Source organism: Aphelocoma coerulescens, chromosome 3 (assembly GCF_041296385.1).
Source record: "Aphelocoma coerulescens isolate FSJ_1873_10779 chromosome 3, UR_Acoe_1.0, whole genome shotgun sequence".
Lineage (NCBI taxonomy): Eukaryota > Metazoa > Chordata > Aves > Passeriformes > Corvidae > Aphelocoma > Aphelocoma coerulescens.
Window position 1 is genome coordinate 125764311 of NC_091016.1, and position 23570 is coordinate 125787880.

The following is a 23570-nucleotide window of genomic DNA, read 5'->3' on the forward strand; positions in this document are numbered from 1 at the left end:
TCTGGGAATGCCCAGCTGCTGGCAAAGCCTGGCCCAGCCTCACAGCCAGCACGGCTCCTGCCAGCTCTGGTGCCTGAGAAGCCATTTGCTGCCCAGCAGGTGTTGGAAATCCCTGGCACAGCTCGGGACGGTCCCTTCAGAGCACTGTCCCTGTCTCAGCACCCACCTGGAGCCACAGTGGGGCTGTGGCAGCACCAGCCACCCCTGCCGCAAGGTCCCTGCCCCCACCAGCAGCAGCCTTTGCCCATGGCTCAGTTCTGGCCACAGTGGGCCTGTCCAAGGATCTGGGCACCCGGGGTTGGGTGGGCAGAGGGGGCCGTTCCCACAGAGCTGCTTGGTGCCAGCATCATGTCAGCGATGCCGGACAGTCCCGCACTGCCCATGGGGGAGCCTTGGGCTTTATCTGGTGGAGGGGTCCCTGGTGGTCCCTGCAGTGGGGACGGTGAGGCAGGGGTCTCTCTGTGGGTCTCTGCAGTGAGATGTCTGGTTTGGGGGTTCTGGTGGGGTCCCAGCCCACCTCATGCCCCCCGGGTTGGCACAGCCGGCACGTGCTGTCCCTGCTCTGATGGGTCGATGGTGTTTGACCTTCACCAAATGACTTATTGATCGTGTCTGGGGATGCCCCTCGCTGCCGGGGCCTCAGGCAGCGCTGAGGCAGTGCGGGGGTCTCTGGTGTGGGGCTGTGGGCAGAGACCCCAGGGAGTAATGGCAGTCCTGGTGCTGTCCATTCCAGTCCTGGTCACTCACAGGGACAAGGCGGGCAGCCTGCCCTGGATGTGGGTGCTGTCACTTTGTGGGGACACCCAGCAATGTCCCCACGGCACATGTGGCAATGGCATTGGAGGGTGGCAGGGCTGGGGTCTGGCAGCCCTGCTCCGGGTGCTGGGTCTGCAGGAGGGGTGGCACTGGCCGGGGTGCAGCCTGGAGTCACTGGAGCAGGGTTCTTGGCAGGGAGGCAGCCCCCAGATCTGTGCCAGGGCCCCTCCTCTCCACGGATTTCCCGGGATTATCCATTGACATGGCCCGTGGAGGATGCGCAGCTGCGGGGCTGAGCCCTGCCCACACCGGGGCACCTCTGGTGAGGGTGGGCAGCGGAGTGACCCCCAGCCCTGGGGGGCTCCTAGTGGTCACCCCGGTGCTGCCTCTGCCCTGCAGCACCATGATGGCCAACGCGGCCACCATGCGGATCCTCATCAAGGGGGGGAAGGTGGTGAACGACGACTGCACCCTCGAGGCCGACGTCTACATTGAGAACGGCATCATCCAGCAAGTGGGGCGCGAGCTGATGATCCCCGGCGGTGCCAAGGTCATCGATGCCACTGGCAAGCTCGTCATCCCGGGCGGCATCGACACCAGCACCCACTTCCACCAGACCTTCATGAACGCCACCTGTGTCGATGACTTCTACCATGGCACCAAGGTACCCCTGTGGCCTGAGCCCCCGTGTGGGGTCTGCTCCCCGCTCTGGGGGCTCCCTGGGGGCGCAGATTGGTGCAGGCAGCTCCCCGCCCCAGCATTGTGGGCATCTCAGCAGCAGCAGCAGCTCCACGGGAGCACTGTGGCATGGCACCGCCTGTCCCCATGTCCCCATCCATCACGTCCCCTCGCTGTGAGAACCCTCCTCCCACGCTGGGGCCGTGGCACCCTGTGCCAGCCCGGGGACCCTCTGCCCTCCCTGTGCCGGTGGCACTGTGTACTGAGTGTTGCTGCCTGGGAGTGTCAAGGGGCCAGCACAGGACTGTCCCTGCAGCTTGTCCCACTGTCCCCAGCGCCCACACAGAGCAGCCATTGTGCCAGGCCAGCGCTGGCCGTGCCTGTCCCCAGGGTGCCCGCTGTCCCTGGGCAGGGGGCTCGGCGGTGTGCTGAAGGGAAGGGGCTGGTGCAATGACCACGGGTGCCCTGTGCCAGGCCAGCTCCCTGTCACTGTCACCCGCCTCGTGGCACCACACCGGCACCTCCCGAGAAGGCCGATGGGCAAAGGAGCTTTGGGGATTAGCGGGGCCGGGTGAGCCGGGGACACTGGCAGTGCCACAGCGCCTGCACTACCGCCCACGCTGACACGGCGGGGGGGCTCCCCGCGGCCCCATCTCACATGGGGCTCTGTGCCAGGGGGGCTGCTGGGTCCCTCAGCACCCCAAATCCAGTGGTTGGGGCTGGGGGGGCAGTGGGTGCCCTGATGGTGGCAGGATGGGGCTCTCCAGATGTGTGATGCACCCAAATGTGCTGCTGCAAGTGGGCAGACATCGATGGGGCCAGGGGGCTGCAGGGGTCCCTGCCTGCACCCAGGACCCCCACCCATCCGTGGGCAATGCCATGCCCAAACGTGGCTCACGGCTGGGCAGGATCGGTGCCAGCAGTGGGGGAATGAATCCTGACCCCTCCGCCGCGGTCCCTGTGCCCCGCAGGCAGCGCTGGTGGGGGGCACGACGATGATCATTGGCCACGTCCTGCCCGACAAGGAGACGTCGCTGCTGGACGCCTACGAGAAGTGCCGCAGCCTGGCCGACCCCAAGGTGTGCTGCGACTACGCCTTGCACATGGGCATCACCTGGTGGGCGCCCAAGGTGAGTCTGGCACGGCTCCGGGAGCAGCTGCCGGGGCTAATTCCCAGCCCCGCTGATCCCATTAGCTGCTTGGGGGGTGGGCTGAGCCCCCAGGATGCCTTTTGAGCTGCCCTGAGCCGGGCTCAGCGGGGCAGTGGCTCAGGGGTGCCCCAGGGCAAGGGGTCCCCGTGTGGCTGAACCCCTCACTGGAGCAGGGAAAGTGCTGCTGCTGCTTCGTGGAGGGGAGCAGGGTGCCCAGGGCTGGTGGTCCCAGCCTGGGGGGACCCCAACCCACAGCATGACCCCCATGGGGGTGGCAGGCAGGATTGGTGACCAGACCCCATCCCACAGCACACTCAGCCCCTGCAATCCCCTCAAAGCTGCTGGAGTGGGATCAGACCTGGCTCCCGGCTGTGCTGCAGGGACACCCCAGCCCTGACCCCCCTTCCAGCAGAGCAGGGGCAGAGGGATGGTGTGGGTACCCCCCGGGGGCAAGAAAATCCCTTCTGCTCCCCCCCAACATCTGTCACTCCCCACGTCACCCACAAATCCACGTCCCGTGTCCCCAGGGGGGTGTCAGTCCCTGCCCCGCGGCAGGGGCCCCTCGTGGAGTGAGGTCCCACTCTGACCCCCTGTCCCGGTGCAGGTGAAGGCAGAGATGGAGACGCTGGTGCGGGAGAAGGGGGTGAACTCCTTCCAGATGTTCATGACCTACAAGGACCTGTACATGCTGCGGGACAGCGAGCTCTACCAGGTCCTGCGCGCGTGCCGCGACATCGGCGCCATCGCCCGCGTCCACGCTGAGAACGGAGAGCTGGTGGCCGAGGTGAGGGCAGGGGCATGGGGGGTGCAATGGACACCCAGCTGGGGGCAGCAGAACCTCCGTCCTGACCCCCCCAAATTCCCCAGGGAGCCAAGGAAGCTCTGGATCTGGGCATTACAGGGCCGGAGGGCATCGAGATCAGCCGGCCTGAAGAGGTAGGTGATGGCAGGTGTCACCATGCCACCGCAGCAGTGGCGTGGGATGTGGCTGGCATGGTCCAGGGTATCCATATGGCTGCCACCACCCATCCTTGTGTCACCCACCCGCCCATTGGTGCCACCATTGTGTGTCACGTGTGTCACCGCCGGCTCTCTCTACAGCTGGAAGCTGAGGCCACGCACCGCGTCATCACCATCGCCAACCGGGTGAGTGCTCCTGTGCATCACCCGGCTGGGGGTGGGCGTCCCGGTCCCCTGGGGGTCCCTGTGCCTCAGCAGGGGTGCAGAGATCCCCAGGGAGCTGGGATGCCATGGAGACAGCACCACTGATCCCCTCTACGCAGACCCACTGTCCTGTGTACCTGGTGAACGTCTCCAGCATGTCCGCAGGGGATGTCATCGCCGCTGCCAAGATGCAAGGTAGGGGACATGGGTGGGGACACCCCTCCCCAACACACGTGGAGGCAAGGGGCACCTGTGTGGCACAGAAACACTTACTGACACAGGACACACATGGGCACCGGGGAGGTTTTGGGCTTGGAGGGATACGGACAGGGATTGTGGAGCTGTGGGCATGCAGAGACACCGGGCACCCATAGACACAGGCAGGGACAGACACACGGCACAGGAACATGGGTGTGCCTGTGGGGCTGTGCCCTGGCACAGGGGGGCACACCTGGGCCCCCAGCGCTGCTCATACACGCGGGACACACACGTGAGCACACAGGGGACACACGCAGGATACACACGGGGCACACACGGGGCACACACGGGGCACACACGGGGTACACACGGGGTACACACGGGGCACACACGGGGCACACACGGGGTACACACGGGGTACACACGGGACAGAGGGCTCATGCCCTGCTGGGAACATGGGGATGCTGACACGGACAGAGCACACACGTGTGCCCCTTGCACACCTGCCATCGCACACCCACCCGTTGCACACGCGTGTGCCTCCGCCTGGCAGGGAAGGTGGTGTACGCAGAGACGACCACGGCGCACGCCACACTCACCGGGCTGCACTACTACCACCAGGACTGGTTCCACGCCGCCGCCTACGTCACCGTGCCGCCGCTGCGCCTCGACACCAACACCTCCGCCTACCTCATGAGCCTGCTCGCCAAGTGAGACCTGCGCCGGGCACCTCTCCCTGCCCCACAGGCACCCCCTCCCTGCCAGCTGCGCTGGCCAGTGCTATCTGGGCATCCTGATGTCCGGCATACCCTGGTGTCCCAGGCTGGGTGCCAGGCTGTCCAGCTGTGCCATTGCCCCAGCACTCTGCTCCCTTGGCCTTCAGGCACCTCATGCTTTGGGCACCCCACACCATGGGCATCAGGCCCTCTGTGCCTTGCTGCCCGGACACTGTGCACCCTTGGGGACACACTCTGTGAGTGCTGCACTTCCCAAGGACTCACTGAGCACCTGGGCTGTGGGTGCCCCACTCAGCCACTCCCGGCATGGGTGCTCCATTCCCTGGGCCCCCTGTTCTGCAGGGACCCCACAGTGTGTGTGCCCCATTTCCTGGATGTCCCATTCCCTGGACATCTTGCTCCCTGGGTGCCAAGAACTCCAGGCATCCCATGGTGTAGGTGCCCCATTCCCCAGGCACTGAGCTCCCCAGGCACCCCATGGTGGGGGTACCCCATTCCCTGGGTCTGGGCTCCCTGGGCACCCCAAGTAGCCCTGGCAGTGCTGTCCCCTACCCTGCTCTGTCCCCTGCAGTGACACACTGAACATTGTGGCCTCGGACCACCGGCCCTTCAGCACCAAGCAGAAGGCCATGGGCAAGGAGGACTTCACCAAGATCCCCCATGGCGTCAGCGGGGTGCAGGACCGCATGAACATCATCTGGGAGCGTGGCGTGGTATGGCACTGCTGGCCTCGGCACGGGGTGGTGCTGGGGGTTCACGGGGGCCTTCTGGGAGTGGGACATCCCATGGGGTGTTCGCCCCCTGGCACGAGGGCAGTGGGCAAGGTGCTCCCCAAAGCACGCCAGCGGGTCCTGGCAAGGATCCTGGCCCCCGCAGCACACCTGGGATTTCTGGGGGACTTGGGGGTGACAGGGAGCGACACAGCCCAGCACATCCTCACCCCCACTCTGGCGGCAGGTGGGGGGTAAGATGGATGAGAACCGCTTTGTGGCCGTGACCAGCTCCAACGCTGCCAAGATCCACAACCTGTACCCCCGCAAGGGCCGGATCATCCCTGGGGCTGACGCTGACGTTGTGGTCTGGGACCCTGAAGCCACCAAGTAGGTGCACCCCATGGCAGGGGGCTGGGGAAGGGCTCCCTGTGCCCCCAGCACCCGCTCACCACCCCGTCCCCCTGCCCAGGACCATCTCTGCCAGCACCCAGGTGCAGGGCGGGGACATCAACCTGTACGAGAACATGCGCTGCCACGGGGTGCCCCTGGTCACCATCAGCCGTGGGCGCGTGGTCTATGAGAACGGCGTCTTCATGTGCGCCGAGGGCACCGGCAAGTTCTGCCCGCTCCGCTCCTTCCCGGACATCGCCTACAAGAAGCTGGTGCAGCGGGAGAAGGTACGGGGGCAATGGTGGCTGTGCCGTGGCCGTGCCAGAGCAGTGCCGTGGCTGTGCCAGAGTGGTGCCATCACCATGCTGGGCAATGCTGCCGTGTGGGACAGGGCTGCGCTATGCTGGCTGCTGGAGGGGACAAGGGGGCAGTGGCTGTGGTGGTCCCAGCAGCGCCAGAGGACGGTCTGTGCCAGGCCGATGCCATGCTGTGCTGCAGCATGTGACAAGAGCACAGTGTGCCTTGTGCAGGGGACAGGGGTCCCTGGGGTCAGTGTGTGACAGAGAATCCTCCCCTGGGTCCTTGCCAGCACACTGGCAGTGCAAGAGGACAGTTGTCCCAACACGTGTGTGGCCCATGGCCATTTCAAGGCATGTGCTGAGGATCACGGCGCCCCATGGCCCCTGTTCAGGCTCTGCAGTTTGCTGGGTCTCCTAAGGCAGCCCCACAGTTCACAGTGGCCCCCGATGCACTGGGACAGGGACACGTGTGGCTGGGGCTGCCCAGCAGGGTACCCAGGAGCTCTGGCAGTCCCTGTCACCAAGGTCCCACCCATGTCCCCATGCTGTGGCTCTAGGGGATAGGATGGGGCATCGGTGTGGTGCTGATGGTGCAAGGGAAGGGGGGGGCCAGGGCCCCGTCACAGGAAGATGATGGCCAGCACTGAGGCGCTTGTCGGGAGCTCTGTGTGGCTGGGGGGTGGCACAGGGCATCGCATGGGCTTGGCTTGATTTGGCTTTGCTTGGCTTTGCTTGGCTTGGCTTGGTTTGGCTTGGCTTGGCTTGGCTTCGCCGGGGGGATGGGGCGAGGGGCTGCTCTGCCAGGGCCACCCACCTCTCCCAGCCCATCTCCTGCCCTGGCACTGCTTCGCACCGGGCGCCCCACAGCCCGCCCAGCATCTCGCCGAGTGCCCCCTCCCCAGCCGCAGCCCCTCCCCAGCCGCAGCCCCCTCCCCAGCCCCAGCATGCCCCGGCCCCTTCCCTCTCCCCGCCCGGCCGATCCGCACCCCGCTGCAGGGCCCTGGCATCCCGCACCCCGCCGGCACTGCGGCCCCCCCCGCTGCCCCGGCCGCAGCCCCCGCCCGGCGGGTGCTGATGCTCTCTCCGCTCTCTCTCTCGCTCCCGGCAGAGTTTGAAGCTGCGGGGTGTGGATCGCACCCCATACCTGGGGGACGTGGCCGTGGTTGTGCATGCCGGGAAAAAAGAGACGGGGACGCCCCTGGCCGATACTCCCACCCGGCCGGCCACACGACACGGGGGCATGAGGGACCTCCACGAGTCCAGCTTCAGCCTGTCCGGTAAGAGCGGGGCCGCACTGAGGGGCCTGGCGCTCCGACCTCGGCCCCCGCGGGGCTCGCCGGAGCCCTGCATCTGGTGGCTTCTGGCACCAGCTAGGCACTTGGCCCCCCAGGGTATCCCCATTCCCCCTGCCACCTCCCAAGGTGCTCCCACTGCCACCCCAGGGTGTCCTGGCATCCCTCCCCTAGGGCTGTCCTGTCGTCCCCTTCTCCAGGCTGTCCCCATCCCCCCTGCAGGGCGTTCCCACTGCCATCCCAAAGTATCCCAATCACCCCCACATACCCCCCCCAAGGTGCAGCCCTCCTCCTCCTGGGCAGGGGGCCGTGGCAGAGCAGGGAGTTGCCCCCGTCCTCGGATCTGCAGCCCCCCAGCCCTCGCCCTTCCCTCCGTGCACCGTCTGTCGTGTGGCTGCGCTGGCTGGGGTTCTGGGGCGGGCTGGGGGTCTGTGCCAGTCAGGGGGGGACCGGGGGTCTGTGCGGGGAAGGATGGAGCGGCGTGCTGCTCTCGGGCAGCCCCCTCGCCGCGCTGTGCCGGGGCCGGTGACGCTCCGTGCCGGCCAGCCCCTGCTCGGTGCTCTGGTGGGACTGGGGCCGCTCTGACCCCCGGAGGCAAGACGTGGGGACTTGGGGATCCCGAACGGCAGTGCTGGCACAAGGCCAGGGCTGCAAGAGGTGCTGGTCAGTGCTCCCCCACGTGCAGCACAGACGGGGTGGGACTGGGGGGACGCAGAGCCCCCGCAGTCCCAGCAGTGCCAGCGGTGCTGCGGTGCCGGGGGGGTCACGGGGCTGTGCCCTGCTACCCCCACCCTGACACCTGCCGACCGTCCGTGTGTCCGGCAGGTTCTCAGATCGATGACCACGTTCCAAAACGAGCCTCGGCCCGGATTCTCGCTCCCCCCGGGGGCCGGTCGAGCGGCATCTGGTAGAGCCGGGGACCTGTCCCCCAACTGAGGACCAGGCGCCGCCCCCAGCGCCCCCGGACCCCGGCTCTGGCGGGGCTCCCCTCGCCGCGGGGGCCCTGCCCGGCCCCCGTCCCGCCGGTGGGGCCATGCCGCCGGTGGGGCCGTGCGCGGGGGCCGGGGGCCGCGGAGGGCCGGGGGCAGTGGGTGCCCCCCCCGGCCCTTTTCTGTTTGCACGTTGGATTTGGATCAGTGAATTTTTGACTTGTTTGTGCATCACGTGGAAATACTCTGAAGTGGTTTGTGTCACTAGCGTAGGGGAGACACAGGGACCCCCCCACCCACACCACTATCCCTGATCCCCACTCCTGCCGCCCTCCATCACCATCCCCACTCCTGACCCCCCTTCCTATTGCTGTCCCACTCTCCCTGAACCCAGTCACCATCCCTGAGCCCCATCTCCATTGCTGTTGTTCCCATCTCCATCAGCACTCCCCCATCTCCATCCCTGCACCTCCATCCCCCATCCCTGACCCCCTTCTCCATCAGCACTCCCCTCTCTCCATCCCTGAACCCCATCTCCATTCCTGACCCTGCCACCCCAGCCCCCCATTCCCATCTCTTCTCTCCCATGTCTTACCTGATCTCCATCCCTGACCCCCATCTGCACCCTCATTCCTGCCCCCCTCAAAGCCCCACTCTATCCCTGAACCACCCTCCTTATCCCTGCACCTCCCCATCCCCGCAACCCTCCTTCCTCCCCACCGTGAGCTTCCCCAGCCCCGCAGTGAGTGGTGTCACACACGTGTGTGTCACACCAGCATGGGCCCAGTGCGGTGGCCATAGCACACACCTGTGTCACACCTGTGTCCCACACGTGTGTGTCACACCAGCATGGGCCCAGTGCGGTGGCCATAGCACACACCTGTGTCACACCTGTGTCACACCTGTGTCACACCTGCACGGGCCCAGCGGGATGTTTGCACACAGGTGTGCACAGGTGAACCCCTGCGCAGGAGTCAGCACTCCCGCACAGGTGTGTCCTGGCGTCCCATCCCTCTGACACTTGTGTCAGGCCCTGCCAGGTCCCTCCTCACCTGCCAGGGTCCCCAGCACTGCTCCCGCTGCCAATGGGGGTCCGTGTGCGTGTGGCCCCCCAAGGAGTCCCTCTCCCCCCTGGTGCTATTGGGGGGTGTCCCAACCCTTCCTCGCCCCCCACCGTGTCCCCTGTGCCCCCTGTGCCCTCCCCCCTGTAGGTCCCTGTAGGTGTTTGGGGGCCGGTGGGCACCTGGCGGGGGGTCCCGTGTCCCCCCGGGTGGTCCCGCACGGCCAATTTAGGAACATGCCGTCCGTTGTTTGCTCATTAAAGACCGTTCACAGCGCCCAGCCTGCACCTGTTTGAGGGTCTGGGGGTCACAGAGGGTCCGGGATGGGGGTTCGGGGGGGGGGTCAGGATTAGGGACCCCATGGCCTCAGCATTTGGGGGCAAGCAGGTTCCAGGAGGGTGCTAGGAGCAGAAAGAGCCCTGACATGGGGACACAGGGGGGACATGCGGGGACACAGGGACATGGAGGGAGACCTAGGGACACAGAGGAGATACATGGGGACATGGATGGACATACATGGGGACATGGGGACACAGGGAGGACATGTGTGGGGGCATTCATGGAGATGTGGGGACACAGGGGGATACATGTGGGTACATGGGGACATGCATGGGGACACAAGTGGGACATGCGTAGGGACATGGTAAGATAAGGGGGGACACAGAGCTGGCCCTGTCACCACGAGGACATCTGCTGCTCAGATGCACAAACAGACAGGGTGCAGGGTGGATGCAAGGGGCATAGAGGGTCATGGGGGTCTTGGACAGGCTCTGGGGTCTCTTAGGGGTATCACAAGGGCTCTGCGTGTCCCCACGTTACAGGGGGGTCCCACATGTCCCAGGATAATTTGGGGCTCGGGGCCTCTGAGAGAGAGCTCACAGTGGTACCCGAGGGTCCCAAGGGCATCTCAGGAGTGTCCCTGGGGACGTCCCAGAGGGGGCCCCGCCGTGGTCCCGGGAGTGTTTGGGGGCTCCGAGGAGGTCCCGAGGGAAGCTTTGAAGAATCCTGAAGGGGTCCTGGAGGCATTCCAGAGGGATCTCGGGGGGAGGCTCGGGGGTTCCTAGAGGGGTCTTGGGGGGCTCTGGGTGGGCGTCCCAGGAAGAGTCTTGAAGGGTCATAGAACGGTCCCGGGAGGGTCCCCGAGGGGTCTGGGGGTTGTCCCGGGGGTGGCTGGAGGGGCTCCCGAGGGGTCTGGGGGTTGTCCCGAGGGTGGTTGGAGGGACCCCGAGGGGTCTGGGGGTTGTCCCGGGGGTGGCTGGGGGGTCCCCGAGGGGTCTGGGGGTTGTCCCGGGGGTAGCTGGGGGGTCCCCGAGGGGTCTGGGGGTTGTCCCGGGGGTGGCTGGAGGGGCTCCCGAGAGGTCCCGGCGGTGCAGAAGCCGCCTCCCGCCACCAGGGAGCGCTGGTCGGCCCGTTGCCATGGCGACAGAGGGGCTCGGCCATGTCTGTTGTCATGGCGGAGGGGGCGTGGCCAGGCGCGTTGCCATAGCAGCAAAGAGGGGCGTGTCCAGAGCCGTTGCCATGGTCGGAGGGGGCGTGGCCGTCCCCATTTTACCGCCCGGGGGCGTGGTCAGGCCCGTTGCCATGGCAGCGGGGGCGGGGCGGAGCGGTTGGCACCGCCCGCGGGGGGGGCAGCGCAGGCGCGGTCGGTCCGTGCGGTTCCGGCCCGGTCCCGGTCCCGGTCCCGGAGCAGCGGAGCGGGGGGAGTGGAGCGGCCGCGGCCGAGCGGTGAGTGCGGCGGGACCGCTCGGGAGGCCGGGAAGGGAGCGGGCAGCGCTGCCGACATCACCCGCATCCCCGCACCGGCCGCCGCCGCCCGGCAGGACCGGCCGGGGGGGCCGCGGGGCCTTCGGGGATGGAGTGGCAGGGCCGGGCCGGGAACGGGGCTGCAGAAGCGAGGCCGGAGGGCCGGGTGGCCTCCGTAGATGGACCGTCCGGAGGTGAGAGGGAGGCCGGTTCGTCCGGTAACGCCGGGGATGGAGCGGTTGGAGACGGGCCGCGAACGGGTCTGGGCTGAGCGGCGAGGCCGAGCGGTCCCGCGGGGCCGGTGGTGGCGGGGCCCGGCCTGACTCAGCGGCGGCCGCTTCTGCGTCCCGGCTGCGGCTCCCGCGGGACGGCGGGCATGGCACGATGCGGTCCCGGTACGGAACGGCACAGGCACGGCGCGGCACCGGTACGGCACTCCGGGAGCTGTAGTCTCGGCACCGGCACCGCGCAATACCGGCCCGGGCATCGCCGTCGGTAGCGGCCATCGTCGGGGCCTGGGCATCAGCCGGAGACCTACGGTCTCGGGGCTCCCTGCGGGACCCGGGCCGCCGCCGCTCGGGCACTGCCGGTGCCGCCGGTCCCGTCCCGTGCGTGCCGCTGTGGGTGATGCTCCCGAGATGCTGCCGTGGCGGTCCAGGGCAGCAGGTGGCTGTCACCGTGACACACCGAGCGTAACGCGCTCTCGGTCCTCGCACTCATGGCGGCACGGCGGCGGCGGTGTCACCGGTACAGTGGTGTCACCGGTAAGGTGACGGTGTCACTGACGCATGCGTGTCGGGATGGGGCCGGGGCCCTTCTCTGTGCTCCCCCGCCATTCCCAGGATATCCAGTCGCATCTCCTGGAGGGGATCTTCCCGAGAGGCTCCCTCCGCCGCGGTCGGGCACTCAAGACCCGGCCTCTGACACCCCGCAGGGTGACCGGGGTCCTGGGGATGGCGTGAGCCCTTACGGTGCCTCCCATCACGCGTGTGGGGACACTCTGGGGACAGCCCTGCCCGGCGGCATGGCACAGGCACGCTGTCCCGCCCGGGGATGCGAGTGCGTCCCCCACCCACCCCGGCTCTCCCAGCTCGGCTCATCCCGCGGCATTAATATTTCAGGAGCAGGGGGGAGGGCTCCGCTCTGCACATGCTCCCGCCGCTGTACCGAGTTATTTAGGTTAGCGGGAGCCGAGCGGGGCGGGGGGATTTGGGCGGTCGGGCACTCACTCCGCTCCCCGAGCATCGCCGTCGGGAGCCGCCAGCTCCCGGTGCGTGAACGGCCGGTTTGCCTCGCCGCGGGCCGGGACGGGCACTGCCACCGGGAAGCAGGGAAGGGTGCTGGGGCTGGAGCCGGTACGGAGCTGGGGATGGAGCCGGTGCGAAGCTGGGGGCTGCCCGCGCCCGGCAAACCCACCTGTGCCCACCGCAGCACGGGCTGTGGCACGGGGATGCGCTGCTCGGGGTGGGGGGAAGTGGCTCTGGGGGGGGACGTGGGCGAGCGGCCCTCGCTGTTACCAGCCGGGCCACCGTGCCCGCTGCCAGATCCTCGGCAGCCCCGTGGCGGCTCCGCACGGCGCTCGGCCCCCGCCGGGCTGTCTGCCACCCCCCTCGCGTGTTTGTCACTTGAGAAGCGACCGGGACGGCTCCCAAAATAGAACCCGCCAGTCGCAGCAGCCCAGTTCGCACCGGCACCGCGGTGCTGCTGGGCCGGCACCGACGCGCTGCTCAGCTCCCGGTGCCCGCCGTCGGCGCCGCCCTCGGCCGCCGCTCTGGCACCTCACGGCCTCACTCTGCTCCCGTTTGTTTGGGCAGAGCGGCCGGGGGGGCTGCGGCGTGGGACCGGGCCCGGACGACCTCTGCGTGCGCCCCGGCAGCGCCGCGGGACGGGCACGGACGCACGCCCGGGGCTTCGGTCGCCGTCGGGCCGTGATTAGCAGCTCCGGGCTGGACAATTAAAATGCAGCGGTAAGCGTCCCCCGCCTGGCCGGGCGCCCGGCAACAACCCCTCTCCTCACAGCCTGCCGGGAATCTGGGCTGAATTCTTATTTTCATTAGGTTTTTTTTTTGGCAAGAGCCGGCGGCAAACCGGCTGGGCCGGAGGCTCCCGGCCCTGGGCGCGTCCATCACCCGGCGTCGGGGCGGCAGTGGGTCGGAGGGTGCCGCAGGCCCTGACTGCCCTGTCATTACACCGGGGCGTGCTCAGCGCTGTGCCGGGGGCTTGGAAGGCGTTTGGGAGGGTGGGGACGGGCTGGGTGGCACCGCGCGCCCCGGGCGGCGTCCCCGCTCTGCGATCAGGACACGCCGGTGCTCGGCGGGGTCAGGGTTCTCCCGGTGGGTCAAGGTGCTCCCGGCGGGATCAGGGTTCTCTCCGCGTGTCAGGGTTCTCCGTGTGGATCAGGGTGCTCCCCGCGTGTCAGGGTTCGCCCCCGGGCTCTCACGTGTGCCGGCGTGTGCGGCAGTCGAGGTCCGGCTGGCCCGGTGACACCCCAATTCATCCCGGCGGGGAATCTGGGGGTCCCTGCCTCGTCCCACACGAGCTCCCCACAGGCAGGATGCCGCAGAGCCCTGGGCGGCTGTGCCAGGTCCCACGGGCATCGCCCCGCTCAACCAGGGCACGGCGTGGCCCCACGGCTCGTGGTGGGGTCCTGCCTCGGCTCTGCCGGCAGCTGCCCCGGTTATGCGGAGCACGGCGGGCGATGGCAAGGGGGTGTCAGCTGCTCCTCGCCGGGGCGGGCGGGCAGCCCCCGGCCCCACCGCAGCCCCTGCCCCAGCGCGGCGGTGCCCGGCAGCCGCGGCACCGCAGTGCGCGTGGCTCTGGCTCAGCGCCGCGCATGACTCAGCTCCGCTGCCGGAGCCAAGGGAGGGGGGGAAAGATGGGGGGAGTCCTGGGGGGGACCCCTGCCTGCACCCCACTGCCGCGATGCCGCCAAACGGGCGCGGGACGGGGTTTGGCTCTCGCCGGGGCCGGGAGCTGGTGGGTGCGCACCTCGCCGTGCCGGGGGTGGCGGCGGCGCGGGGGCCTCGGTTCCAGCTGCTGCGGTGGTGGCTAAAAATACCGGCCCCCCCCGCAGCTGCGTGCGGTAACACGGCGAGGTGGGACGGGGGTCCCGGGGATCCCGGCCACGGCGGGGGATGGATCGGCTCGGCTGCCGGTGGGGTTCAAGCGGCCACAGCCGTGCGACATCGCCGGTGCTGAGTCACCGTGGTGCTGTACCCGAGAGTGGGGGGACTGCGGCCACCGGGACCTTTCCCCCCCAAACGGGCACCGGGGGGGTGACAGCAGCCCGGGGTGGCAGCGCCCCACAGGCCCGAACCACTGCCCCCCCAGGGCGCAGATGTGCGCTCTTAGTGCCCCCCCCCCCCATTCCCCCGGGCTGTGGCGTGGGAGGGGGGGTTAGGGGGACTGCCCCCCCCCCAAGCCCCCGCCTGGCAGCTGGCCCGGGCCCCGCAGCCCCCCTCGCCGAGCAGGGAAGCGGATTAACACCGCCGCTGCCGCCGCTGCCGTGCAGGGGGGCCGCGGGGGCACCGGGACCCCCACTCCTGGGAAGGGGCAGCAGGACCGCTCATCAGTTGCTCCACTAAAGCTTTTGGTGCAGGACAGTGAGATTGGGGCTCAGCGCCCCCCACTCTGTGGCAAGGCTCCCTGTGCCCTGCCATGCCAGGACTGCAGCCAGGGGGTCCTGGAGCCCCCAGCCATCTGGGCACAGGCTGCTTGCCGGCAGATGTTGCCCCTCTAAGCCCTGCTCTAATGGACCCCGATCCCAATCCTGGCCCCAGCAGATTAGGCAGCACCGGGGGCCAGAGAGGGGGGCCCTAAGCTTCTTATGGGCACCAGCCCCAGGAGCCCCATGGGCTCACACAGGCCAGCAGCCCCTCAGCGCAGGGACAGTGGCCTCGGCAGTGCTTGCATCCCCTCAGCAGTGCCTGCATCCTGGGACCCCTTCCCCGTGAGCCACATCCTCCACTGTATCCACATCTTGCTCCCAGCAATACCCCAAACCTGGCTCCTCTGGGTACCCCTGTTCGGGGCAGGGGTTCACCTGGCCACGTGGGCCACACTGGGGCTTCTGGGGGCCCTCATGCCTCTCTGCTATAGCTTGGGGGGTCCCACAGATTGCACCGTGGCAGCCTGGCCCTGCTGCCCTTTGGTGTTGGAGCGCAGTTGGGATGGGCACCCCAGATCCCGGTGGCCCCAGTGTCAGTCTGGGTGGGATGGATGCCCCGGATCCCGATGCCCCTGGTGCGGGTGTGACCCCTGTCTCTTGGCAGCTGGGGCATGGCCGTCAATGTGTACTCGACGTCGGTGACCAGTGAGAACCTGAGCCGCCATGACATGCTGGCCTGGGTCAATGACTCCCTGCAGCTCAACTACACCAAGATTGAGCAGCTCTGCTCAGGTGGGCTTGGGGGGTGGTGTAAGGGACATGGGGGGTATTGTCAGGGTGTCCCCCGCCCCCCCTGACCGTGGCGTGGGCCCGGCGCAGGGGCTGCGTATTGCCAGTTCATGGACATGCTGTTCCCCGGCTGCGTGCACCTGCGGAAGGTGAAGTTCCAGGCCAAGCTGGAGCATGAGTACATCCACAACTTCAAGGTGCTGCAGGCTGCCTTCAAGAAGATGGGAGTGGACAAAGTAGGTCCATGGGAGCAGCGGGGGCTGCCCCGTGGGAGGCTACTCCGCTGGGGTCCGTGCTGTTCTGTGCCAGTGTCCCCACCGTGCCAGTGTCCCTGCTGTGTTAGGGGCACGCTGGGAGCACTGCCCTACCGGCCCCTCCGTGTCCCCCTAGATCATTGCAGTGGAGCGGCTGGTGAAGGGCAAGTTCCAGGACAATTTTGAGTTCATCCAGTGGTTCAAGAAATTCTTTGACGCCAACTACGATGGGAAGGAGTACAACCCGCTGCTGGCGCGGCAGGGCCAGGACGTCGCGCCCCCCCCAAACCCAGGTGATCACATCTACAACAAACCCAAGAAACCCATTGGCACTGCAGGTAATGTCCGGGGCCCCCCGGCGAGCGCTGCCCCCCGCCCTCTGCACCCCATGGCGCGCTGGCCGTGGCCAGGCGTCCCCCTGAACCCCTGCCTGCGCCCTGCTCTGCTGCCTGCCTGCCTGCGACTGGGGGGGCCGGGCGGGTCTGCAGGGACACCGAGACAGCGGAGGAGCAGGGATCTTGGCTGCCTCCACCTGCCTGCTCAGCCTGGGCTGGGGCTGGTTTTTCACCGCAGGCCCCCCTGGCTGCCATCCCCCTGTGCCGTGCCACCACGGCACAGCTCCTATGGGCACTGGGGGCTCCCTGTGCTGGCTCAATGGGAGCTGTCGAGGTCTGGGACCTCCTCAGATCCCATGCTGAAGCCCAAATAAGTCACGAGCACCCTTGGAGGGCTGGAGGCAAGATTTGCCAGGGGAAACTGAGGCGGGGGGAGGCTGAAGTTGGGAGAGCCTGGAGCCGTGGCTCTGCACAGGATATCTGCCTGCCCTTGCTGCCCACTGCTGCCCCCCACACAATGGGGGGGGGGGGTCCCTGCTGGCAGCCCCCCCAGCCGGCATTAACCCATTGGTCCCCGTGTGCTGTCAAGTCCCCCAGAGGACCTCCCCCACTGGCCCCAAGAACACCCCGAACCCAGCCCGCCTTGGCAACGTGCCCAGCGGCATCCTACGGAAAAACTCGCCTGCCACCCGCAACGGCGGCAGCGAGGCCGACGCGCAGATCCTGGAGCTCAACCAGCAGGTAGGGGTTCCCTGCCACGGGACTGGGGGGCATCACGGGGCTGGGGGCGACTGAAGACTTCAGCCACGTAGGGGGGTCCCTGCCAGGGGCTGGGGCACACTGTGGGATTGGGGGGCTCTGAAGGTTCTGGCCATTTCCCCCTCCCACAGCTGATGGACCTGAAGCTGACAGTGGATGGGCTGGAGAAGGAGCGGGATTTCTACTTCAGCAAACTGCGGGACATTGAGCTCATCTGCCAGGAGCACGAGAACGAGAACAGCCCCATCATCACAGGCATCGTCAGTGTCCTCTATGCCACAGAGGTGAGGGCCAGACACCTTGGGAGGCCCCTGGAACTCATGTCCCTATCCTGCTTTCTGGACTTCCCTGGGAGGGGAGGGAATCCCTTCCCCCCCAGTCTCAGCATTGAACTCTCAGCATTGTTCATTCCATGGGGTCCCAGGAGGGGGTTGGGCTTTGCCAAAACCCTCGTGCCATGCTAGCGGGAGGTTGATGTGCCCACCTCTGCCACCCGTGTGCCCATGTCTGCCATCTTTTCCCCCCAGGAGGGCTTTGCCCCACCAGAGGACGACGAGCTGGAGGAGCAGCCGCCAGAGGACCAGGACGAGTACTAGCCCCGGCCCGCGCCCCCCGCGCTGCCCCCCACCATAGACATTCAAGGTCCGAGCCCGCGCCTCGCCCTGCACTGTCACACGCCATCGCGGTCTCCGGCAGCTCCAGGGGGAACCCACCATCTCCATAACCAGCCGACATCCCTTGGGCGAGGAGCGCGGCTGCGCTGGGGCTGGCGACGGGCTCTGGCCCCATGCTGGGGCCTGGCCTGTGCCACCCCCTCCCCATATTTATTTCTGTTGTCGCCCTGGTGTGAGCGAGTGCCACAGCCGCCCTGGTGTCCTGCCTGCCCACGGTGAGAGTGAGAAGGAACACCGAGTCCTCGGGGGCTGGCCCAGGATGCCGTGTACTGCTCACCTTGCTGGGACGCCCATGGCCCCACAAGCCCCGTGGCGGAGTGAGTGCCGGCCTGGCAGCCTGTTGGAGTGGGAGGCCACGGAACAGAGGAGAGAGGTGTTGGTTCAGGTTCCTGGGAAGATGAAAAGGAAACCCCAGCCCAGTATGGCCATGGCAGCAGGGGGTACCTGCATCCACAGGGGTCCCAGGTTGAAGCCTGTCCTCACCACGGCATGGAATGGCAGCGGCCCTCTCCTCTCGCCCGTGGCCCTCATGGAGCCGGGGCTGGGGTGGGCCACCACAAGGGCTCGCAGCGCCCACCTGCCCTGGCTGCCGCATCCCTGTCGCATCGCTTGTCTGGTCCATCACTCCGGTCGCAACGCTGCATCTGTGTTCGGTTTTATTTAAATAAACTCGTGTGGTAACACTGCGTCCTGCCCATGCTGGGGTTCGCTGCAAGGTCTTGGACCCGCTTCCTGGGCTGGGGGTTCTTCTTTGCCCACCCTCGGCAGGAGGGTGGGAAGCTGGAGTCGACCTGGGTGGAGGGTCCGGGACCGCAGCGTGTGAGGAGGGTCGGGTTGAGTTTGGGTGACCAGTTTCTTCAGAGGTAATTCTGGGATATTAAAGCCCGGAGAGGCCCTGGCCCGTGCTGCTGCCTCGGACGGGATTCAGCAGGGTGCGGGACGGTACGAACCGGGATCTCATGGTGCAGGCACGGGTCAGACCACCGCCGCCGCACGTCCTCGTGACACAAGGAGCGACGGAGAGGAGAGCACAGCACCGCCCCCGCCTTTTCCGAAAGTTCAGTGTTTTTCTGTTCTTGACCAAGGAAACCAGGGGAGAGCGCGAACGCAGTCCCCCACTACCACAAATTATGCAGTCGAGTTTCCCGCATTTGGGGAAATCGCAGGGGTCAGCACACCCGGAGTGCAAGGGATGAGCCTCGCCCTGGGAAAACCACCTGCCTGATCATGGTGTCTCCCCTGCCAGGTAAGTATGAGACCCCGCCCTCGCCGCCCGCCCGCCCCGCCCGCCGCACGCCCCCACAGCACACGGCCACCCCGAGCCCAGCCCCGCCCCGAACCGGCCCCGCGCTGCGGCGCGGCCCGCACGGCCCGGCCCGCGCAGCGCCCGCGGACGCGCGAGGGCAGCGGCGGCTCTGCGCGGGCTGTGTCCCGGCGTGCCGCGCGGCGCCGCCATCTCATTTGCATGGACACGCCTCCCGGCCCGCTCGGCGCCGCTCCTGCCCCGCTCTCATTTGCATGGCCACGCCTTCGCCCCAACCCCGCCTCCTGCCCGCTATCGGCGCAGCGCCCCCTGGCGGCGCGGCGGAGCGGCCCCCGCTCCTCCCGGGCGCAGCCGGATCCTTCCCAAGGCACGGATCCAGATCCCAACGGATCGAGATCCAGGAAGGGAAGGAAGCAGGATGCTGCTGTTTAACAGGATGCATGTCGGCAGTCGGTGCCAGGTAGAGGAAAGAAACTCCGCCAAACACAAAGAGCGGACAGGATGGGTATTTCCCAAGCCATGCCTGTAACGACGGGAAGAACTAGAAGAGAAGGATAAGAGCCAAAAGAAATTACCAAATCTGTTCTCAGGGACAGCAAAGAGGCAGAAGGCAAGCTGTATTTCAGGGACAAGGTCGCGAGTGGTGATTAACACCCCTCCAAAAGTGTCAGGGTGCGGGTCCCGGACAGGATGGGCTGAGCATGGACAGAAGGAAAAATCGGAAGAGGAAGAAATTGGGCTGGACTGAAGGGGACCGGAGGCATCTCCTGTTTCCCTGGCCCATCCTTTGATTCCAGTTAAGCCGGGGAATGGTGATGCCTTTTCCTCGTCTTGAAATCAAGAGTCATACACAGTTAGAAGGGGAAAAGGGATTTTATCTTCATATTTATCTTAAGGATCCTTAGGTGCACACGTCCAGGTCATGTGCATCGAGATGCACCCCACCAAATATGCCCCCAAAGATCGGGCATAACATTATAGGTGTTACTAATTAGCATATCTATCAAAGATTCCCCAATGAGAGGCTCAAGTGAGCCCCCCTCCCCAAGGAGCCTTCTCCTGGATGGTTCTATCTTGGTTTACAGAATGTGTTCTGGAGAGCACCTTGGGGTCTGGGGCACACGGATCCCTAACTACGAAGCTTCTAAAATGTTTAATCTCTCAGCGTGACAAACAAGTCCAAGAATGTAGGCAAAAAGCACTGAGAATACAGAAGTTGTAAAAAAGGTGTAACAGGGGTGTAAAAGAAAAGGCAAAAAATCTTCATGGCATCATTTACCCCCTTTAGAACAATGGATTTTCTAGTGGATACCAGAATATCTTCTTCCATGGTTACTGGCTGTAAGGGACCTTTAAGTAAAAGGAATGGCCTTGTTGTTGCTGCAATGAGAGGAAATCCCTCAGGGCAGGAAATCCCTCAGGGCAGGAAATCCCTCAGGGCAGGAAATCCCTCAGACTGTCTTACAGCCCATGGAATTTGGGACTGGGAACGAAAAATGACCCCATCGCTTTCTCCACACGCCCCCGAGTGTCCTTTGCCATTGCTGGGGGGTTGCTGTGCGAGTTAAATGCACAATTAACTTTTCCTAAGGACTCTGCCCAGTTTGCATATTCTCTGCCCATTCACCCAGGGAAACCCGCAGAAGAGGAAATGCCCGGTGAAGTTTTAGGTGCACTCGTACCACTGGTCTGGGCTCTGGGAATCCTGGGCCAGAGGGAAACGTGACTCCGGTAAAAGCTGAACTGAAACCGGGAGTGCAACTGGCAAGAAAAGACCAACCCCGATAAAATGAGAGTCCCGACGAGAACTGGAAGTGTTAATAGGCTCTTTTTTAGCGTTTGGGTTATTGCCAATTCGAATTTACCACTCTAATCCTCCCAGAGAAGAAGCCTAAATCACCGGGATAGACAAGTGGAAGAGTTACGGGAACTTAACGCCCAGACTGCTGACGTCCTTCTGGTTGTCCCAAATCCCGACACCCTTCTCGCCTCAGAGCCAGGGGCCGATATGGGCTCTGCGGTGTTGGATGTGGGGGACGTCTTCTCTCGTATCCCCGTGGGTGAACAGAGTCACCTTGTCTGTGCCTTTGAATGGGAAAATCCGGCTCCAGAGGGGGAAATGATGTCTCAAGATTGGAATGAAACTTTGCAATTGTTTTCAGTTGTTCATCAGGACCTGCAGACAGACAACCGTGAGTGACCAATTCCACTGTGAACGCCGTACACTTGGCTAATCTTCTGTGCCAGGGAAAAGAGAAGCCCAAGAGGAACGGGCTGTCTGGACGAGAGGCAGCGGGAGGGTCCCCAGCAGCACCGGGCAGTACCCGGGGAAAAGGGAACTCGGGCAGCGGGAGATCGTGACCGCTGACCCATCGGCCGCTCACTCGGAACAGAACCCGACCCAGAGGGAGGGAAGAGCTGCGCCGGCGGGCTCGGGGCAGCGGCTCCCGCGGCGGTGCCGGGGCCGGGCGGATGCGAGGAGCGGCGGGAGCGGCCCGGAGAGCGGGGGGGGGCCGGGGGCGGGCCGGGAGGCGTGTCCATGCAAATGAGATGGCGGCGCCGCGCGGCACGCCGGGACACAGCCCGCGCAGAGCCGCCGCTGCCCTCGCGCGTCCGCGGGCGCTGCGCGGGCCGGGCCGTGCGGGCCGCGCCGCAGCGCGGGGCCGGTTCGGGGCGGGGCTGGGCTCGGGGTGGCCGTGTGCTGTGGGGGCGTGCGGCGGGCGGGGCGGGCGGGCGGCGAGGGCGGGGTCTCATACTTACCTGGCAGGTGAGACACCATGATCAGGCAGGTGGTTTTCCCAGGGCGAGGCTCATCCCTTGCACTCCGGGTGTGCTGACCCCTGCGATTTCCCCAAATGCGGGAAACTCGACTGCATAATTTGTGGTAGTGGGGGACTGCGTTCGCGCTCTCCCCTGGTTTCTTTGGTTAAGAACAGAGACACGCGCTGGCAGTTCCCTGACGGCCGAAGCGCCGGGCTCTTTCGGGCCGCTGGCGCGGCTGGGCGGGAGGAAAATTTCCCCACGGAGGCTCGGCTGTTGTCGGGAGATAGAATAGGAGCGGCCGCTACACCGGACAAGTGCGGGGTCGGCGGGGGTAGCCCCGTCCCGCTCCCGGTGCGTGGCTCAGGCGTAGCCGGGGGTCCCGAGGCTGGCCGGCGTGCCCTCCGCAGACAGGCGCTGCCGGTGCCCGAGGAATTCCCTGCTGGAATTGGAGAGCGGTTCCCAAGGGGGCTCCGGACTGCCCTGTCTGGGGCCGGGATGATCCCGGCCTGTTCCACCCCATGGCTGCAGACTCAGGCAAATACCCGGCGGAGAGCGGTTCCCAGCGGCTCCGCGCGAGGGAAGAGGCGCAGAGATGCTGGTCCCGCTCGCTGAGCGCTGTCCGGGTCACACCGGATCGAGCCCGTGAGTACTGCCGGACTTCCAGCGGCGCGAGTTGGACGCATCCTTGTGAAACGTGAGAGTTGATATAAAAGGAAATTCGTCAGCTTGCTTGCTGAATAGACAAAACTGTGAACAATGTTATGCTTAACGGTAACAAACGAGATAGCACAACAAAGGCTTTTGGCTGCAAATATACAAAAACCCGGTCCGAAGCAGACGAGTGGCGGAGCGAACAAGAGGAGCTGCCAAGGAAAAGTTGACCAGAAGCTAAGGCAAGACAGCTTCGGAATAACCACCAGAAAAGCGTATAATGAGCTGTTTATGATACAAGATAGCAGCAGAGACCACGAAATAACGCAAAACCGATAGGCGAGGTTATTCAAAGCATTTTTAAGAAAATGTAAATGATTTCTTAGAAATTAAATGAATAAACTTGCTGTAACTCTAGCTAAGGGGAATAACTTCGTAACCAAGGCGCACATGAAAGGCAGGAGTTATCCCTTATGCGCCCGGCATGCCGCAATAAAGAATACCTGCTCAACAAGGATGCAAAGGTGCTGCCGAGTTCTACTTGTTTTCTCTGTATCGCTTGTCCAAACCTGAGCTGGACTAATTCTCTCCGCCCGTCCACCCCACCGTCAGGGTCGGTGTGCGAAGCCGGCCGGACGCAAACCCGAGTCCCGCCGTCCGCTGCAGCCCGAGCGCGGGGCGGGCCTGGGCCGCCTGGGCCCGCAGTCGGGAGCCGTGAGAGGCGAAGCCCGGCTGGTCCCGCGGGGCTCCGCTTTCCTGCCGCTTCTGCACGGACGGGACAGCGACGTGGCCCAGACAGGCAGAGCCTGAGAGCGCCTCTGAGTCCGCAGAGCGCCAGCGGAGGAAGAACGATGGCAGCGAGAGTACGGAGCCATCAACAGGCTTCAGGAACAAAACAGAGCGGATACCTGAAAGCGGTTCGCTTTATCTGTTCTTTGTCACTCAGTAAAACCAGGGGAGAGCGCGAACGCAGTCCCCCACTACCACAAATTATGCAGTCGAGTTTCCCGCATTTGGGGAAATCGCAGGGGTCAGCACACCCGGAGTGCAAGGGATGAGCCTCGCCCTGGGAAAACCACCTGCCTGATCATGGTGTCTCCCCTGCCAGGTAAGTATGAGACCCCGCCCTCGCCGCCCGCCCGCCCCGCCCGCCGCACGCCCCCACAGCACACGGCCACCCCGAGCCCAGCCCCGCCCCGAACCGGCCCCGCGCTGCGGCGCGGCCCGCACGGCCCGGCCCGCGCAGCGCCCGCGGACGCGCGAGGGCAGCGGCGGCTCTGCGCGGGCTGTGTCCCGGCGTGCCGCGCGGCGGCGCCATCTCATTTGCATGGACACGCCCTCACCCGCAGGGCTCCGCCCCGTT

At 65.9% G+C, this 23570-nt stretch overlaps 2 protein-coding genes and 3 non-coding genes across 10 annotated transcripts; 3 read left to right on the top strand and 2 right to left on the bottom strand.

The window, feature by feature from the left end:
- The first annotated feature begins 1155 nt into the window (after window positions 1-1155).
- Window positions 1156-8314, top strand: DPYSL5 (dihydropyrimidinase like 5). Of its 2 annotated transcripts, XM_069008690.1 has the most exons (12): window positions 1156-1420; window positions 2406-2564; window positions 3190-3369; window positions 3453-3521; window positions 3687-3731; window positions 3869-3944; window positions 4501-4657; window positions 5256-5397; window positions 5642-5784; window positions 5867-6074; window positions 7195-7363; window positions 8204-8289. In XM_069008690.1, the coding sequence occupies exons 1-12, from the start codon at window positions 1160-1162 to the stop codon at window positions 8287-8289; spliced, it is 1695 nt and encodes a 564-aa protein (XP_068864791.1). In that variant the 5' UTR covers window positions 1156-1159. The 2 variants fall into 2 exon arrangements, with proteins under 2 accessions (XP_068864791.1, XP_068864792.1); XM_069008691.1 differs by lacking the exon at window positions 7195-7363 and having other exon boundaries at window positions 1160-1420; window positions 8204-8314.
- Window positions 8315-11011: 2697 nt separating this feature from the next.
- MAPRE3 (microtubule associated protein RP/EB family member 3) lies at window positions 11012-18210 on the top strand. 5 transcript variants are annotated; one of them, XM_069011944.1, is made up of 8 exons: window positions 11027-11093; window positions 12926-13078; window positions 15383-15510; window positions 15598-15743; window positions 15898-16099; window positions 16686-16837; window positions 16987-17139; window positions 17383-18210. In XM_069011944.1, the coding sequence occupies exons 2-8, from the start codon at window positions 13071-13073 to the stop codon at window positions 17449-17451; spliced, it is 858 nt and encodes a 285-aa protein (XP_068868045.1). In that variant the 5' UTR covers window positions 11027-11093; window positions 12926-13070; the 3' UTR covers window positions 17452-18210. The 5 variants fall into 5 exon arrangements, with proteins under 5 accessions (XP_068868046.1, XP_068868045.1, XP_068868047.1 ...); XM_069011945.1 differs by lacking the exon at window positions 12926-13078 and having other exon boundaries at window positions 11012-11093; XM_069011946.1 differs by lacking the exons at window positions 11027-11093; window positions 12926-13078 and adding an exon at window positions 11287-11305.
- Window positions 18211-18619: 409 nt separating this feature from the next.
- On the bottom strand, window positions 18620-18783 carry LOC138108854 (U1 spliceosomal RNA). Its single transcript, XR_011150077.1, has one exon. It is a non-coding gene; the product is annotated as a U1 spliceosomal RNA (small nuclear RNA).
- Window positions 18784-21545: 2762 nt separating this feature from the next.
- LOC138108858 (U1 spliceosomal RNA) lies at window positions 21546-21709 on the top strand. The gene has a single exon (XR_011150081.1). It is a non-coding gene; the product is annotated as a U1 spliceosomal RNA (small nuclear RNA).
- A 1450-nt stretch (window positions 21710-23159) lies between these two features.
- Window positions 23160-23323, bottom strand: LOC138108865 (U1 spliceosomal RNA). Its single transcript, XR_011150087.1, has one exon. It is a non-coding gene; the product is annotated as a U1 spliceosomal RNA (small nuclear RNA).
- Window positions 23324-23570: the final 247 nt, after the last annotated feature.